Source organism: Clytia hemisphaerica, unplaced genomic scaffold (assembly GCF_902728285.1).
Source record: "Clytia hemisphaerica strain Z4C2 unplaced genomic scaffold, Clytia hemisphaerica genome assembly, whole genome shotgun sequence".
Lineage (NCBI taxonomy): Eukaryota > Metazoa > Cnidaria > Hydrozoa > Leptothecata > Clytiidae > Clytia > Clytia hemisphaerica.
Genome location: NW_027103917.1, coordinates 444340 through 463613, shown reverse-complemented (window position 1 = coordinate 463613; position 19274 = coordinate 444340). Strand labels below are relative to the sequence as shown.

The 19274-nt window shown below is 35.5% G+C and overlaps 2 protein-coding genes across 2 annotated transcripts in view; both read right to left on the bottom strand.

Annotated features, from left to right (window-relative positions):
* LOC136809314 (ras-related protein Rab-36-like) overlaps positions 1-7044 on the bottom strand; it is a 31178-nt gene extending 24134 nt beyond the window's left edge. The window contains exons 1-5 of the mRNA XM_067065832.1: positions 6875-7044; positions 4102-4196; positions 3624-3689; positions 2215-2316; positions 1085-1149 (exon numbers count right to left, since the gene is read on the bottom strand). Coding sequence (XP_066921933.1) covers positions 1085-1149; positions 2215-2316; positions 3624-3689; positions 4102-4196; positions 6875-6904 — 358 coding nt within the window. The 5' untranslated portion in view covers positions 6905-7044. The remainder of the gene's footprint in view (positions 1-1084; positions 1150-2214; positions 2317-3623; positions 3690-4101; positions 4197-6874) is intronic.
* Positions 7045-13284: 6240 nt separating this feature from the next.
* On the bottom strand, positions 13285-19137 carry LOC136809310 (testis-specific serine/threonine-protein kinase 1-like). The gene is made up of 8 exons (XM_067065829.1): positions 18950-19137; positions 17929-18036; positions 16868-17052; positions 16414-16469; positions 16019-16151; positions 15143-15261; positions 14691-14803; positions 13285-14176 (listed from the first exon to the last, which is right to left on the bottom strand). The coding sequence occupies exons 1-8, from the start codon at positions 19076-19078 to the stop codon at positions 13373-13375; spliced, it is 1647 nt and encodes a 548-aa protein (XP_066921930.1). The 5' UTR covers positions 19079-19137; the 3' UTR covers positions 13285-13372.
* Positions 19138-19274: the final 137 nt, after the last annotated feature.

Here is a 19274-nt window from a genome sequence, read left to right as displayed (position 1 = left end):
GCCGGGCCTAATTCGCGAGCCCCCTCTCAAACAAGTCTTAAAAACCTTCCTACTTTCGAACTAACTACATGCAGTTGCGTCGCATAAAAGATGTTACGGATCCTATGGATTGGTCCCCTACTATTTACCGTATGCTTTTATCCTAAAGAAGTGTTTCTAACAAAACTGGAATAAAAATCTAGCTAGACAAATTTGCTGTAATAGATCTTATCGGAGTTTTGATTTTTCTAAAAAAGCGATGCATTGTGGTATTGTTTCGGGACTACGACAATAGAAATATCTTAGGAATTACTCGAGGGAATTCTATTGTAATACTCCCGAAACAATCCCACAATACATCGCTTTTTTAGAAAAATCAAAAACTCCGATAAGATCTACTCATGAGCTTTTTGCTTCTAAATTGATGCATATAAAGAGACGAATTCATTTCTTTTCTATCTCAACCCAAATTATCTTTCTAGAACATTTTAAGGAAACTAATTTTGGCAAGATCTAATTTTGGTAAGCAGCAAGATTTTTAATATTGGCGAGAACTTATTTTGGCGAATGGTCAAGCTTTTTAATTTTTGAGAGAACTAATTTTGGCAAATTAGATGCTTAATCTGTCCTATTTCGCCTTATTTGGAGCAATTTTGATGAATTTAAGGGTTATTTATGGCTAAATTCAAAAAAAAATTAATTTTGGCGAAAGAGTAAAAACACATTTATTTTGGAAAGAACTAATTTTGGCAAATTTTGCCTAAACTGGACGAATTCTCCAAAATTAGTTCTTGCAAAAATAAGTTCCATAGTATTATTCGTTATTTTGAAGCAAAATAGATGGGTCTGAAAACGTTTCGGTTGTGTTAAAGGTTTTGTTTTTAAATAAGAGTGATATCGTTTGCTTACTTATCAATTTTAATTTATAAGCTTTTTCACATTGGATTGACACGGATGTGGAGCAAGATTGGCATGGAAGAGAAAAAGAAAAAGATTTTTCGCTTATATCAGCATACTATAACAATAGGGAGACACTGTCCTGATATGAAATATGTGTCTGATATGAAACGGGAGCACTTATGTAAAAATAAAATCTTTAACTTACCATGTGCACCTCTGTAATAGGCACCGGTGATGCTTTTGAATCTTTCTTCGCCTGATGTATCCCACCTGTATGTATAAAAGTAAGAAGCTCTTACAATAACAAAAAGTATAAAATTACAGAAATTCCATCGCACTTTGAATAATAAAACACTGTTTCATCTCCTCCAGAAAATGAGAAAAACTTGATATTGATACAGTGTGGATATTTAATAATTAATAATCGACATCAAAAAATTTGAAGCATTCGGATTTTCTTTTCTTTTCGAGTTTTAAGACTAAAATGGTCTTAACTACCGGGGGGGGGGCACTCATATGAACTGGCCTACGTCATGTGTCACGCTTAAGGTTGGGGTTTTTCAGCATCCCAAAATGCACTGTAAGGGTGTGTTTCTGTGAGATTGCACTGGAAGGCACTGCAAGGGTCGAATTTTAAAACAAATTTAAAACAATTGTTAAAAAGAAAGGTTTTTACTTCTCGTTTGTTTGAAAAAGTTTCTATTGTCTGATAATTACCGATGACAAGAATAATTTTTGTCAGTTTTTTTTGAAACAGAAAATTTCCCAAGCTTCTTCTTTCACGCAAATTTACAGCTGAGAAACATAGTGCACTATAAAAGGGTTGGGTAAATCAAGAGAAAGTGCACCGAGAGGGTACCTTTTCAGCCAGACTGAACTGCACTGTAAGGGTACGATTTTGAAAAGCAGATTTTGCGCGGCACATACCGTCGTTTCGAAATCGAGTGCCCCCCAGGTTTTAACATGATCTTATTTTTCCCATTTTGTGGGTATTTTTTGTCCATTTTCCTAAGAAATAGTGTTTTAGAGTCCCTAAAGCCTTAAATTTTTCTTAGCTTGTTCTTAATATTATGGCCATCCCAGCCTTATGTTCTAAAATTCTACAAAAATTCTAATTGTTAGAGTAGGCAGAAAGAGGGCACAAAGTTGGTTGTTAAAGTCTTTGCTTGGAAAGGTTTGAAAGAAGACATTACATTGACGTCAAAAGAGGGCTATGCATCACTTTAGACAGCCCACTTTATGCCCTCTTTAATTCATAATTAGAATAGGCAGGGCAAAAAGTGGGCCGTCTAAACTAGAGCTTATAGTTTCTTCATAGAAAAAACATGTACATACATTTGCATATGAAACTCTTGACCAATAATCATATATTTCTTTAGCTCGAATTCCACTCCAATGGTTGGTTTGTAATCTTTCTCGAACAGATTCCGGCAATAACTATATTATAAAATCAATAAACAAAATCATCAAAGATGTTCTTTTTTTATTTTATTATTTTAATCATCTAAGACCATGTTTAGACGTTACACGGTTTCGTATCGTTCCGAAATGAAATGGTTCCGAAACAAGTGTGAACGTCAAAAAAGAAGATGTTACAAAGCAAAACGGATCATGGCAGCTTGGCAGCAGGTTTTAGGTGCCCCCTAAGAATTCAGGTGACCCCTAAGATTTAGCTAACCCCTGGTTGCCAAATATTTTAGGTGACCCCTAACCCGAAAATCCTTTTCAAACAATCAAACAAATACAACAGTTAGTTTAGCTTATTGCTAAATAGAATAAAATGCCCTAAGAAATAAGAGATAAGCTAAGTACTGAACTGAAGGTTCATGCCAGATTATCAAGGTTTTGTAAGTCAGGGTGCAGATCCCTTGCCAGACCAATTTTTTATCTAAGCAAATGCAACAGGATTAAAGAATTTTTACAGATCAGTGCTGTAGGAAGCATTTTCATTTGAGGGGGCAGAAGTTAAGTGACACCGCGAGGGCCGAGGGGGAAAATTTTGAAAATTTGAGCTCTAGATTGCTTGAAAATGCACTCAAAACATGCACTTATAAGACAATTATGACAAATAAAAAAGAAAAACTTTGCATTTTGCAAAATAACAATTTTTGAAAAAATTATTGGGGACATAGCCCCCCTTGCCCCCCCCAGTTGCTACGGCACTGCAGATAATATATTAGATACCAAATTGTCAGTTTTTAAGTATATTGCTTAGATTAAAATATAAGATGAGAAAGTGTCAACCTATGGTCTGGTAGGCTGCTTATAATTCAATCACCAAACATAGAATCTAGCCCCCAGGTCCATCTGAAAAAATTTAGGTGACCCCTAACATGGTTAGTCCCCCCTAGCCACAAGCTAAAATCAGGTACCAATTGCTGCTCGACCTTTTAGCCCCCCCCCCTCAGGCCAGGGGGGGGGTTCCAGCCATGGAAACGGTTTCACTCCACCAATATTTTCATCGGAACTGAACTGCTCCGTTTTCTTGCTCCGAAAAGTTCCGAAACCAATATGAACACTCTCGATTCGTAACAGAAACCACACCGGAGCGACAAAAAACCATAACGTCTAAACATGGTCTAAATTATAATTAGAGAGTTTTTAAGCCAAAAAGTTAATAATTCTAATAGATGCAGATAAAGACAACATGCACTGTGATGTAGTAGATAAAACCCAAATAGGACTAAAAATCTCTTTTTTCTTAAAATTGCGATTTTCAGGATCTGTAATACTGTACATTTTACCGGTTTATAAGGCTTGTCTTCCCAACAGATAAATCTCCTATCACAATGCTCTTGACAACTTTCAATCTATAAAATAATATTACAGATATTATATTAATACACGCTTTTTCTTTTATAAGAATAGTGTATGTACTTTGGTTGAGGGTGAGCATTATTCTTATTTTTTTTTATTGCCGAAATCTCACCCTGATTATATTCTCATAGAAGTTATTCTCATAAAAGAAAAATCGTGTAACGAGTGTGCCAGAAAAATACTAAAACTCTTCTCTCTTCAGTGATAAGAAGTAGAGCTACATAATGAATTCTTTCTCTTTTAAAAATTCACATAATTAATTTCTTAGAAGTGTAACCTCAGATCAACAGGTATGAATTCACCTGTCTTTTATAAAAGAAGCAGGCCATATAATTGCAGAATTTTTAATGGTAAATTGTACTTATGATAATATAAAATGTAATTTTGACAGGCAGAATCAATTACCCAACATTTCCAGCAGTACCGTCTTTGCAAGCTGCTCTTGTCTTCTGATGAAAATTAGCTTGGCCTCTCCTTGGACATGCATACTCTGTGAAAGGCTATAAGTGGAGATAAAAGATGAAAAACCAGATTCTTTTTTAGTATTTTTCTTAATCACCATTATAAAATTCTGATGAAAGTGAAACATGTGTAACTAAAAAAATCAAAATAAACAAAAATCATTTTTGTAAATAATAACTCAACTTTCAACACTTGAAAAAGGCATGTATATGTCAAATCTTTTGATAGTGTTTTATGTTTTATTTCAATATTAATACATTGTACTTTAATATAAAAGTAAACTTCCAAACCGCTAATCAAACTTAATCAGACAGCACAGCACAGACCTACACTTTTAAATAAAATATATAATATAACATTGCACATCATTTCATTTTCATTTTCTTTTTTGAAATTCATTTTTTTCTTTCCTTGATTTCCTAGTGTGACTAACTGAAAGGGATTTTTAACATTCTCCTGCACAGAAAAGTAATAAGTACACAATACACACTCGTTTGCATAGGGTAAAAATGGGAAATGCGAAAATTAATTTTGGCAAAATTTTTTTTGTTTTGTTTTTAAAAACAAACTTCAAAATAAAATTGTTAATGAACTTATTACTTAAAATATCACTTACTTACATAATTTATTTATGATATAATCACCCCTTTCTTAATGGGCTCTTAAAGTCTTTTATGTTTCCCGCAAGGCAAGAAGGGAGAAAAATTCATTTTAACCCCCGGTTTTCTCTCTCTTTTTCAAGCTAGTTTCCGCGTGTTAGTGTAGACACAACTTTAATCCAGGGAAATGAAGCGTTTTCATTGGTCTAAAATCACGGATGGTCACGTGACCAGAATTTTTATCCAGGGAAATGCGGTGGCGGCAATGTTTTGCTTTAGTGAGTTTGACCATTTTGTTGTTTTGATTTGAGCGGGCAAAATTTCTGTACAAACCAAAATATGGCTTTGTTGAAATACCGGTTGAAACACTTGGACTTGCAGTCATACACATCCTGGCAAATGAACGGGGTATTTTTCACTTGCGATTGGTGGCAAATGCAAGGGGTCGAAAACAAAAGTGATGTAATAGCACTGAATACCCCACGCAATTGAACTGGGTTGGAAATATTTTGCTTCATTTCAAAGAACTGCATAATAGATGAATTTTTTTTTCCATGGGTCATTTTGTCTTCGAAGATTGAAGAAACTTTAACGAAAGAATAAAGTTCCCAGTTTTCTTCATTTTTTCCCGTTTTCAGTTTGAAGTTCATTTTTATTCATTTTCACGCTTTTAGCCTGAGACGCCCTATCTCATTTACACTGGGGGTGACGAATACCCCATGCAAATGCTCACCCCGTTCATTTGCCTGACCAGGATGTGCCTGACTGACTTGTGTAACATGCATATAGCTCTCAAATGAATGATCTGGCTGGTCATTAAAATACAAAGTTAATTCAAAACACTTTGTAGTCAATACATATAAATGGCAATATAATTTTATTTTATCATTGGCTTAGGCTAGCTAGATCCTGTTTGGTTTATTTATTTCTAAAGCACGTGCGTTTGGTTTGGGAACGCGAAACACGAACGAAGTGTAAACTTTTCAATATATCTCCAGAACTAACAGATTTTTTGAAATTCTGTAAAAAGGTCTAAGTTCCTGAATAGTTTTACTATGTTCTATGGAAAAATCATAAGCATCAGTCAAATACTCGTTCATCTATTTAAGATCGAAGACAAAAATTTGCGAAGAAAAATAAACCTTGAGCACAAAAAATGCTTTTTTAAACACTTTTTTCCACCGAAAAACAAATAACTTTTACAGACTTACCTTCCCCAAACATTGAAGAAGCCTCTACTAATTAAAGTAAATGAGATAAGATAAGATAAAACCTTAAAATCAACCAGAATTTACAACCTTTCGTCCAAAGCAAAAGACGTGCTTTTCTCGCCGCCATCTTGAATTTAAAATGAGAATTCTAGAGAATTCCATTCGTTTCCAGCTCCCGCGGTCTTTTTTCATCCAATCAGATCGCGCGATTTCACTTTCGCTTTCTCTAGTCCAATAAGACTGCGGGATTTGAGTCATGTGACTTATCTATTAAAAAACCCGCGTGAAATACAGGGGTCACAAATAGAATACAGGGGGGTCACACTACTGGCTCAGGAACTGAAAGCAAGCAATTTAAGGGCCAAATATTTTGGTTTTTCTGAAGGACAAAAGATATAGGAAGCTTTACTGAAAGAGGGATAAGGCTGGGACAATCTATTTAAAAGATATGGACATACAGAAGGCACTTTTTTGGGTGATAATTAAGAATTTACTTAGAAACTTTAATTCTCTTACCCCCGTCTCGGCCCCCCCTGATATGAGCAAGGGAACCATGATGGCCACCCCGACTGAAAATTTCAGATCAAAACAAACAAGGAATTAATTCCTGTAACTCGAAGAAAATTGGAGAAAACTGGTTTTTGACTGTTTCTGATCCTAAAGTGCTATTTTTTGGTAAAAGCTATACAATTTATGTTTGGATTTCTAGAAAGCTTACCCATTCATTGTTAATACATTTTTTATTTGAAAGTAATCTCTTCATGGAATAAAAAGATATAGTCAAATCTTGTGGGGTCATTTTACAAAATTTTTTTGCCAAATTCGATTTTCGCATTTCGCCATTTTACCCTACGCAAACGCACGTGAAAGGTTGATATCCCTATACGACGGTGTATGTATACTTACAGGAGGGAAATTGTTGATTACACCATCCATCGCCACTTGAAGAATGCACTAAAATTTCATAATTGTTGCTTGTTGCTTAAGTGTTTTTGATATGATAACAAAGCATGAAACCTGTTAAAACCACTCACAACTCAACTTGAAGAATTTTGGTACAAATTCCACTTTCGATTTCTGTTCAAGATTACCCTCCGCTCCTAGCATAAAAATTTAAATTGATTTTCACTCGAAATTAATAGTCGGCCAAGGTGAATGAAGCACACTGTAATATTTCCGAGAGGAATAAATAAAGTGGGTATTTAGGTTATATAACGGGCGGTGAAATCCACCCATCCACCATCATTCTCCGCCACAGATTTCTGTTATGTAGTGTTAAAAAAAATTGTCACTGTCAGTCCGCTCGTCTTGAAGTTTTTGATACAATTGATAAGGACAAAAGATATAGTTAGAAGTAATTCCTCGTTGAAAATGATCTTAAGTGGATGATTCTAAAACCAGAGGGGGGGGGTAGTCAGGCAAATTGACCGACGGGTATTATGTGCGCGGTTAATTAAGGGTATATTTTTCAAAATATCAGAAATGCACTGCAAGGGTGGACTTTTGATAAATGCACTGTATGGGTGGAAATTTCAGCAAATCATTTTTTTGCTCGAAAGTTATGATTTTTTTGCTCTAAAAGAGTTTAAATTTTGAAAAAAATGCACTGCAGGGGTACGAATTTCACCGATTTCGTTCTGCACTGTAAGAGGGTGCGATTCTAAAAGCCAAATTTTTTGCCGCACACACCGTCAGTTGGTAAACCCACTGCCCCCCCCCCGGGTTCTAAAACTTTCAATTCTTTCAAAAATTTCGAAAATGAAGACGAAAAGTAAAGATGAAAGAGAAGATTGATGGTGCCAGTGAAGCTCCCAAGATATTTGAAATCGTGGACCAGTTCAATTTTGGGATTTAATCGTGTGTCCGATGATGGATTGAGATGCATGTATTTTATTTTTGGTGCATTTAGAAAGATACCAACGTCCTGACATGCTTTTTCAACAGCGCTGTCAACAAATCCTGAGCAGCAAAAATTTCGCTCTCGATTAAAGCGATATCGTCAGCGTAATCTAAGTCGGAGAGACATTCAGCTGGATGACGGCGACTTTGACGAAGTTTTAGTGTGAAACCATGATTGAAGGGATAGAAGTTTATGAAAAGCGTAATAATCCAAGACGATGATGAAAAGAACGGGTGCGAGTTAATCGACTTGTAGATCACCAGTTTTAATAGTGAAAGGTTCGGTTTCTCCCTCCTCTGTAGTCAAAACTGAAGCTGTGTCTTTATGTGTGTTTGTACAAGATTATAATGCCGCTAACTATAGTAACGAACGGGAATTCCATACGTGGAATTCTCAAACATTATAAGAGCGATTTAATTTACGGAGTCAACTCAAAGGCTTTTATGAAATCTATTAATGAAATGACTGCTTCCTTTTTATGATTTTTCAATTTTTCGATGATTCTTCTAAGGACGAGGACATGAGGAGAGGTCTGACTCTTTTATATAATTCGGAGGAAAAGATGTTATAATTTTTGTAAAATCTAAGGCCGAAGCTGGAAAGCATTCAGCTTGATATGTTCTATAGGTTTTCTTCTTGTTTTGTTAATATTTCATATCAATTTTGATACAATCTTTATTACATGCAGCTAGCACTCTCGGCTCACGTAACATTTGTGTGATTTGATTGGTGAATCTTTCTTTAAACAAAGGTACATTGAGATGACTTCCAAGATTCTCTACTGATGCCCATTCCTCTGTCAACCAAAAGATGGACGCGTCTTTATAATCTTCGTTAAGAAGATATTTGTTGGAACCTATGGGTTTCAAGATGAATATGAATAAACCAGCTGCGCTGGAAGCTCCGGCTTAAGAGATTAAAAGATGTGAAAGATGAGCTTGTTGAGTTAGTTGTGTTAGAATGTTGCCCACAAACTACTAATCAGAACAGATCAGAAAGCAAAGTAATAATTCTATTGCAGAGCGAGTATGAGAAATAATCTTAACAAATAAATAAACCAGCTAGAAGTTTAGCTCTTCTAAGTGATTACACATGCACTTTCTTGCCTTTTTTTCTAAACTTGCCAATAGTGAAGCCATGATGCGCTGTTAATTTGATTGTCCGGATAAAATTTTGGGGAGAAAAATAGCCTAATTAGAGGCCACAGCTTTTAGCTAAGCATTATTTTTTCTGTTGGGATAATTTATGGAGGAGAGTAGGATAAACCAAATAAAATGGTTACAATAGTGTGTATGTAATAAATAGTGGTATATTTGGAAAAAACCTGTTTCGGGTTTGAAAAATCTTCAAAAGGAACGGTCGCCCCAGCCAATGAAATTACGACAAAGTCCAAAATATATCATTTTCAGCCATAACACTGTGAAAATTTCTCCGATCTTGTTCAAACTTACACAGGAATTGTATCCTTTACTGAATTCCCATAGTGATATGTTTGTAAAAAATCTGTGTCGGGTTTGAAAAATCAAAAGTAACGGTCGCCAGCCGCGATAAAATTACGACAAAGTCCAAAAACGATCATTTTCAGCCATAACACTGTGAAGATTTCTCCAATCTTGTTCAAACTTACACAGGAATTGTGTTTTAGTATCCTTTATTGAATTCTCATAGTGATATGTTTGTAAAAAATCTGTGTCGGGTTTGAAAAATCAATAGGAACGGTCGCCAGGCACGATGAAATTACGACAAAGTCCAAAAACGATAATTTTCAGCCATAACACTGTGAAGATTTCTCCAATCTTGTTCAAACTTACACAGGAATTGTGTTTTAGTATCCTTTATTGAATTCTCATAGTGATATGTTTGTAAAAAATCTGTGTCGGGTTTGAAAAATCAAAAGGAACGGTCGCCAGTCACGATGAAATTACGACAAAGTCCAAAAATGAATTTTCAGTTATAACACTGTGAAAATTTCTCCGATCTTGTTCAAATTTACACAGGAATTGTGTTTTAGTATACTTTACTGAATTCTCATAGTGATATGTTTATAAAAAATCTGTGTCGGGTTTGAAAAATCAAAAGGAACGGTCGCAAGCCGCGATGAAATTACGACAAAGTCCAAAAACGATCATTTTCAGCCATAACACTGTGAAAATTTCTCCAATCTTGTCCTAATTTTCAAAGGAATTGTGTTTTAGTATCCTTTACTGAATTCTCATAGCGATATGTTTGTAAAAAATCTGTGTCGGGTTTGAAAAATCAATAGGAACGGTCGCCAGCCGCGATGAAATTGAGACAAAAAGTCCAAAAACGATCATTTTCAGCCATAAAACTGTGAAAATTTCTCCATTCTTGTTCAAATTTACACAGGAATTGTGTTTTAGTATTCTTTATTGAATTCTCATAGTGATATGTTTGTAGAAAATATGTGTCGGGTTTGAAGAATCAAAAGGAACGGTTGCCAGTCAACAATAATGATGAATACAAAACAGGATCATTTTCAGCCATAAACATAACACCACAAAAACTACTCAGATCGTTTTCAAATTTTCACTGTAATGTAGTAATTTTAGTATTCTCTTTTAAATTCCAATGGATGTGTGTTTGAAAGTTTCATTGTCAAGTTACCAACAGAATTTTATGGTTAGCCATATGCAAGATTTTTTAAGCACTCGATCAGCTGACGATTCATGGCCAAAATTTCTCCAAAGTCTTTCCACATTGTTAGAGAGCCAGTATGCATCAAACTTCTCATAAATCATGTCCAAAACATCATGAATAATGATGAAAATGATCAATTTATCACTGAGATTTGCCAGTATTTGCTACACAGTCAACTAGTCGACTTTCGGCAGCCATCTTTTTCTTAACCCTTTCCGGACGCACGGGCCACTGGGTGGCCCATGAATCGTGTTCCTATATGACGCACGGGCCACCGGGTGGCCCATAGCTTTGTAAAAGATTTTAACAGTTTTCGCGCCAAAATACAATAACATGGTTTTGAATAATGATTTTGAGATAAATTTCCCGTAACCTGCAAAAAACCGCTTTTCGATATCTTGTTTACAACTAGAATTATAAATTTTCATTGTTTGTTGTAAATTTACTCAGGCTAAATCTGTAAGGGAAAAATTGCTCAAAAATTTGGACAAAAAATCACTTTACTCAGATTCTTGGAAAGCTTTTGAAATGAAATTTTTTTTACCCGGCCAGTAATTAAATTCTCTAAATCATATTCAAAGTTCAAAGCGTAAAGCAAATGCCTTTTACTCTATTTCTTTATTCAAAGTCAAAAATTTTGCCTTTCCGAAAAAAAATCTGCCGATTTTTCGGTCACGTGACCAGGTGTCAGCCATATTTAAAAATCTTTTTTTGGTATTTCAAAACCCCTATTACATGTGAAAAAAACGAGGTATTACTTATCGTGATATCTTTTATCAATCACTTTCTATTGCAATTTTAGTGAAGCCAGTCAAAAATCAAATTTTTGTTTGCGTCATATAGCCGTGAAATAATGCGTCTGGAAAGGGTTAACACAGTATTATTTGAATCAGGTAATCCGTTTTTATTAAATCGGAATAGATTATCGGATTAGATAAACAAACAAAAAATGTCTTAAGCGTCGTCGTCGTCGGACGAGAGAGAATTTAAGGCTCCTAGGCCGGAGCAAAAATGATTAAGGTTTTGAAACTAGGAGGTATTGACAGGTTGTGAACCACAAGTGTTGTCGAAAGATTGTGAGACAGGGGTGTCTTTAAATGGATGTGAAACAGAGACATTGTTTATGTAAATATTGTGAAACAGGGATATCGTAAAAGGGTAGTAACTAAGAAGGAATAATGACCCCCCAATAATGATATCCTTTTTTTTTGGATGGGGTGAATCATGGGAAGGTTTATATCTGATCAAAATTTCAATGAAAAATGAAGCAAAAAAACATTTGACTAAATGGGTAAGACAAAATCACAAACAAATCAAATGTATTCCCAAAACTGCTTGGGATTTTCTGTGTAAAAAGAAAAAACACGATGATGTTTTAATTTTAAAGATATATTTTTATTAATTGATATAATTGTTATAATATTTATATTTTTTACAGCCCAGACAATTATATGACTTTATATTTCAAATCAACAAAGCTACGGCTGTTATTGTCGAGGTTCTTGTGATACTTCCTCTTGCGATACTTAACCAAAGCCTTGGAATTAGTCTTACAAACGAGTTATTAAAGTTCAATAATCTTTTGCATTTCAAGATGGTGTAAATTGACGATTTTTATTTGTTTTGTACAATACCAGGGAGGTTTTCTATCTGGACGCAAGCTTGGTACCAGTTCTGATATCATTGATCTTAAATCTGTCGGAGGGACGTCCTTTTGTCGTTTCATGTAAACAAATCGATATTTTCTAATGACATTTTTATCGAAAAAAAGCAAAGTAATAAACTGCTTTTTTCTAGCAATAAAATTTCTGTTGGTATTTTTTGTGTTTTTATTTTTTATATCAGGTAGATTGTTGGTTTGACCGGCTATCCCTTCATTCCTGTTTCCATGCGACGTGCCTGAATTCATCTCGTGATTATTAGTTGGGCGTGGTATTCCATGCTGCGTCTTGCCATTTGAATTGGCCGATCTCGTCTGGTGATTATTAGTTGGGGGTGGTATTCCATAATGTGTTTTGCTATTTGAATTGGCCGATCTCGTCTGGTGATTATTAGTTGGGGGTGGTATTCCATAATGTGTTTTTCTATTTGAATTGGCCAATCTCGTCTGGTGATTATTAGTTGCAGGTGGTATTCCATAATGTGTTTTGCTATTTGAATTGGCCGATCTCGTCTGGTGATTATTAGTTGGGGGTGGTATTCCATGCTGCGTCTTGCCATTTGAATTGGCCGATCTCGTCTGGTGATTATTAGTTGGGGGTGGTATTCCATAATGTGTTTTGCTATTTGAATTGGCCGATCTCGTCTGGTGATTATTAGTTGGGGGTGGTATTCCATGCTGCGTCTTGCCATTTGAATTGGCCGATCTCGTCTGGTGATTATTAGTTGGGGGTGGTATTCCATAATGTGTTTTGCTATTTGAATTGGCCGATCTCGTCTGGTGATTATTAGTTGGGGGTGGTATTCCATGCTGCGTCTTGCCATTTGAATTGGCCGATCTTGTCTGTGATTATTAGTTGGGGGTGGTATTCCATAATGTGTTTTGCTATTTGAATTGGCCGATCTCGTCTGGTGATTATTAGTTGGGGGTGGTATTCCATAATGTGTTTTGCTATTTGAATTGGCCGATCTCGTCTGGTGATTATTAGTTGGGCGTGGTATTCCATGCTGCGTCTTGCCATTTGAACTGGCCGATCTCGTCTGGTGATTATTAGTTGGGGGTGGTATCCATAATGTGTGTTTTGCTATTTGATTGGCCGATCTCGTCTGGTGATTATTAGTTGGGCGTGGTATTCCATGCTGCGTCTTGCCATTTGAACTGGCCGATCTCGTCTGGAGATTATTAGTTAGGGGTGGTATTCCATAATGTGTTTTGCTATTTGAATTGGCCGATCTCGTCTGGTGATTATTAGTTGGGGGTGGTATTCCATAATGTGTGTTTTGCTATTTGAATTGGCCGATCTCGTCTGGTGATTATTAGTTGGGGGTGGTATTCCATAATGTGTTTTGCTATTTGAATTGGCCGATCTCGTCTGGTGATTATTAGTTGGGGGTGGTATTCCATAATGTGTTTTGCTATTTGAATTGGCCGATCTCGTCTGGTGATTATTAGTTGGGGGTGGTATTCCATAATGTGTTTTGCTATTTGAATTGGCCGATCTCGTCTGGTGATTACTAGTATTGGTTGGGGGTGGTATTCCATAATGTGTTTTGCTATTTGAATTGGCCGATCTCGTCTGGTGATTATTAGTTGGGGGTGGTATTCCATAATGTGTTTTGCTATTTGAATTGGCTATATTGGTTTGGCTAGCCATTCTGTAATGACTGTTGCATTCTGAGCTTGTTTCGTTGATAAAATGATATTTTATTCGATTTGTACAACAAATCTGTTGGTTGATTTTCTGCCAAGTAAAAGCGTCCATATATAGACGGTTTGTCCCAATCTTGTCCGAATTTTTTTGTCGTTTTATTTTCAATTTGGATTGTTCATATTTGTCTACGTCGATGAAATCCTCCAACTTGTGTTTGTGGCCTGCTTTAGTGATTGGTACAGCTGATTTCTCTGACTGTTGATTGACAACATTATCACTGATATGAGAAGGAACTTTTTCTGATCGATGTAAGTATGAAACATTTTCATGTTGTGTGCTCTGAAAATTACAAATAAATTAATTTTAAAGTATTATATGCTGACATTGTTATTAAAATTTTCTATACTGTATGAGCAAACTATATAAGAACATAAGGCTTCGATTGCCAAAATTCTAAGAACAAGTTAAAAACATTCTAAGTCTTTGCAGTCTCAAAAATACCCAATTTATTAGGAAAATGGACGAAAATACTTCCAAAGTGGTAAAAATAAGAACATGTTAAAAGTATTCTTAGGTTTTAGGAACAACACTAAGACTATGTAAAGATCATCCGAAAGCTTCAAAAATTTTAGATGTTCTTATAAAAAACGTGTACTTTTGTTTTCTAAGGGGTTTTGTATCTTTTATTATGTCCGTGCTATTTAATTTTTGCCAGCCTTATATTGGTAGTACAACGTAATAGCAATTACAAGTTATTACTTTATACTTTTTTGATATTTCGTTCGATTTTTTTCAAAATTAGCTTGAGCACTTTTTGATTCTATTTTATTTTCAATATGTTATTCAAAATTACCTTTTCTGTTGGCAAGTTCGATTCACATAACCATGGACTTTTCAAAACCATTTCAATTGACGGTCGTCTTTCTGGATCTTGATTCAACAATGATGTTATCAAGTTCTTGCATGCTAGAATAAAAGTGATGGTTATTAGAATGTTGTGAATGAAAACTTACACCTTGAATAAGAAGCAATCAATCTGAAAACTTTTCAAACAAATAGATTTCCCGTTATTCAGACTCTTGTCAATCAGCTGAATAGCCCTTTTTTTCTAATGAATTTTACAAATTTCATCATCGTTTTGTAGTCAAAAAGTATTTTTCCAGGGCAACCATATCAATCCTCTCAAAGATAAGAGTTTATAGGTTTTCTACTTTCAATTATGTCACAAGATTAAATTCCTCCACCCCCGAAAAAGGTTCTGTTTATTATAGGAAATTCTAGCTGTGGTTGTTAAGTTTCACTTACCGATAGACATGCTTGGTGGCCATGCTGGGCCCAATTGCTGTTCCTTCAGAAAAAGTTTATCGTTATCTTCGTTGTCGAAGGGACGTTGACCGGTGACTAATTCGTACAAAATAATCCCTCTAAAATAGACAAATACGAATTTAAAAGACAGCTTAAAAATCCTCCGAACGAGGTGGCTTTAACAATTCAACTGTTTGAAGTCCTTAAGGGTACCTTTTTTGGATTTCCAAAGTCCCGCTAAGGGTTGGAAAAGTCAAAAAATTAAATTTCAGTCCCGCTAAGAGTCAGAGAAATAAAAAGATTTCAACTTTTTACCCCCGGAAAGATTAAAATTTGGTCAAAATTGTCCCAATAAGGGTCGTAAAATCTAGAAAATGTTCCTTTGTTTTCTCCTTTTTAGTCCCGGTAAGGGTCCAAGGGTCAAAATTCGGGCGGCACACCCCCCCCCCCCCCCGTCAAAATGCAACCCTAGTACCCCCTCCCCCAAGACTCACATGAATAACCAGCTCTCAGAATGGATGTATATTCAGGCTTTAGTAATAGATAGATCGGTAGGAGGGTATTGTTATTCTTTTCAAAACACAAACTTAAATTGAAGTCGTTTTTTAAGAAGGAATAATGTGTTAACACGGGACTCAGTTTTTACGACAACCTTGATCAAAGCCAACTAAAATTAACTTGAAGATACCGTACCAATAAAGCATACACCACCCCCAACATAGTCTGTACATAGATCCGATATCTTATCCGGCTTATTTAAAAATTCATTTTCGTAGAGGAACGACGAAACGATAAATGTGAGACACACTCTGATACAGAGTACCCCAACACAATTCTCGTATAAAATCAGAATACTTGATGGGTAAATAGACTTACAAGCTCCAAAGATCCGATGCTTTTCCATTATACCAGGCTTCACCTTTGATGATTTCTGGTGCCATATACTCCTTGGTGCCACATCGATCCCAAAGGAGCGATCCATCCCCAACATTCCTTGCGAAGCCAAAATCTTAAATTAAAAAATACAAAATGATGATGTTTTAAACAGATCATAGAATTTTCGTTAGTATTTTTTAGTAGTGTGCATCCTTTTTTTCTGCCGCAATGTGGAAAGCATGTTAGCGTTTTTAGACTACAGAATGGTTTTCACAAGATATCAAAAATGCCTCGTTAGATTTAGATATTTGTCATTATCAAGACGACCTTAACATTTGTGCAAATTATGAAAGCATTGTTGTTGAATTTTTTCAAAATCTATATAATCTATATACCTGTTAACTTGCAAGTGCCATCTTCTGCAAGAAGAATATTGTCAGGCTTGAGATCTCTGAAATTGAAAATAAATGAATGATTAAAATGAAAGAGTACAAGAATATAAGATTCAAAACTGCTTATAATGATTAACTTGATGAAGACTCACTAGTTCTTCAGTTAGTTAAAAGTTTGCAATACCTCGGAAATCTTTATGTAACTTTTTAGTTATTGGGGCCCCCGTTATAAGGCAGCCAGGAAAGGAAAATTCTAATTTCAGTCAAATAAACCCAGCTGGCACAAAACGTTATTTCAACGTTATATCTAACGTTATTCTAACATTCAAAACGTCTATACAACGTTAGGTAAACGTTCAAACAACGTTATTTGCCAGCTCGGAAGTAAGAAAACGAAATGTTTCTTTGTCCAAAGGGCTAAGTCAGTCCAGTGCAAACAGAAATTCTTCCAAATTACCTATGAACAATATTCCTGTCAAAGCAGTGCTTGATCCCCAAGCAGATTTGTTTGAAGATGTCTTGAGCTTCATCTTCAGGCAAAGCCTCATTCTCCAAATATTCATATAGATCACCGTCCTCGACGCACTCCATGACGAAGTAAACGATTCCTGTGGAACCTCTGAAGACGTCTAATATTTGTACCTATAGAAAAAAATCATTGTTCAAAAACTCTCTTCTGTCAACGAAAGCAGAACTGGTAACTAGCCTCCATGTTTTAATTTGAAATTTTGGACACATGTGAGCACGAACACGTAGTGAGCCCATTGCAAGCGTAAGCTTCAGCGAAATACAACGGCGTGGTTTTCTTTTTTTAATGGAAATCTAACATTGTAAGGCACTTTTGAACATTTGAAAGACGTGTTGCGTGTATTGCGTGTTGCGTTAATTTACACAACTTTATTTAGAGGTTTCATGAAACATCCAAATCTAAGATATAATCAGATGGATTGAGATATGTGGCATGCTGAATCCTTCTATTATCCTGAGAAAAACCTCAAAACATCTTTGTCTAAATATTTTTCAAATTTAGGAAGTATGAGTTAAAAGTTTTTGATTTTTAGTAAGAAAACAATACAATTTCAACGTAAGAACCTGATATTTCGACTTTGGCACGATAGTTACACAAAAAAAAACCTGAAGGTTTTAATCAGAAAGTTCTCGCAGGCCATATAACATCCCTGTGTCACAAATCCTCCGATCCCAATCCTAATCCGATTTGAAAATTTGGCCAAAATTTTGTCCCCGGTGGGAAAATATCCTATAATTTCAGCCCAACCGGGAGATTGACGTTCATATCATCCCCATTCGAAAATCAATGTAAAAAATACACTAAAACAATCCCTAATGGATATTCTTAATTTGGAACAATAATTTCGATAAAAATTTTTATCCCCGCTATGGGAAAAGTTCCATCGGTGCTACGAGACACGGGTGTCAAATATGATTACCCGATCAAATATAACACATGGGTTATGTCTACAATTAACTAGTTAATTTATAATAATTACTAGTACTTACCACATATTGTGATCCCTTGACTGCCAGCAAACTCTTATATTCGTTAGGTAAATAATACTCCATATACCCCTCGCCAGCTTTTTTCGGGTCGATAATCTTGATAGCAACCTAGAAAAGAAATGATTCCGTTTTCAAATTAAGTTGCAAGTTTCTGTCCCACGCTATCTATCACTTTTCAAATGCTTTTCAAATAGGGTTTCACACATGTAAGCAATTTTTGTACATCTTGAAGGAACATATTCCATATACCTTATCGGCCAAAACTTAGTCCCCCCTAAGTGAATAAATTTTGGCTTGGTGACTAAAATTAGGACCGACTAAAAATAAGGCCCGACTAAAAATTGAAACGACTAAAAATTTGGGCCAAATTAAAAGTTTATAATTAAGCTTTTCTTATTTTCCACTATTTTAAGCTTTCTCCTGTTTTCCATCTGCTTGTAAATTTAGAAATAGCCTAAATTGGCCCTTAGGTGATTAAATTTTGACGAGGTGACTAAAATTAAGGCCGGCTAAGTTTTGGCCGATAAAGTAGGTATAGATAGCCTTTAGTATTTTTCTATTCTATTTGGTTAAGTTGCAGGAGGCCCATTTTCGCAACTATAGATGCACTCAATGAACGCTCCGTTAGCACCCTGGGCGAAGGTTCCATTTACTTGACAAGTGAACCGCTGTCAGTGGAAATCAAACCTTGCTGTAGCAACCCTGGGTTGACCTGGGCGAAGGTTCGTTTACTTGACAAGTGAACCACTGTCGGTGGTAATCGAACCTTAATGTGGCAACCAAGGTCATTATCACTATTTCAGAGCGCCTAAGTAGTAGACACTTTGAGAGAGTTTTTTATTCTTAAGAAAACATGGTCAGATTCTATACTTGGATTTTGAATACAATCACAATCACTATAGACGTTTAAGAATTGTTGGAAAGATAGTATGTTTTGTTAACTAAAAACTCAGTTTCAATATACGTGGCACAGAAAAAAAGAACTTATAAGCAAAGAATATAAAAAGTATGATTAACTTACAGGACGATCAAACCGTTTGGAAGAAGCTTGGTAAACTGTTCCGTACGATCCTTGTCCGAGAACTTCTTCCAAAGTGTAGTCTCTGTTCTCACAATCCGCAACCACGTTTGCGGGTGCGAGGTTATCCATGATAAAATATATTTTGATAATAAAAATAAACAATGATAAACAACAATTAATGATATAAATGATTTCTCCTTTTCGGTACGAAAAAAATCTTCTCTTCTGCAATTTAGATGCGTGCGATACTCACGAAAAGGACGATACAAAAGAAAGAAATTTCATTCAGCTGCATCTTGATGTTGTTTTAAAAATATATTTGACG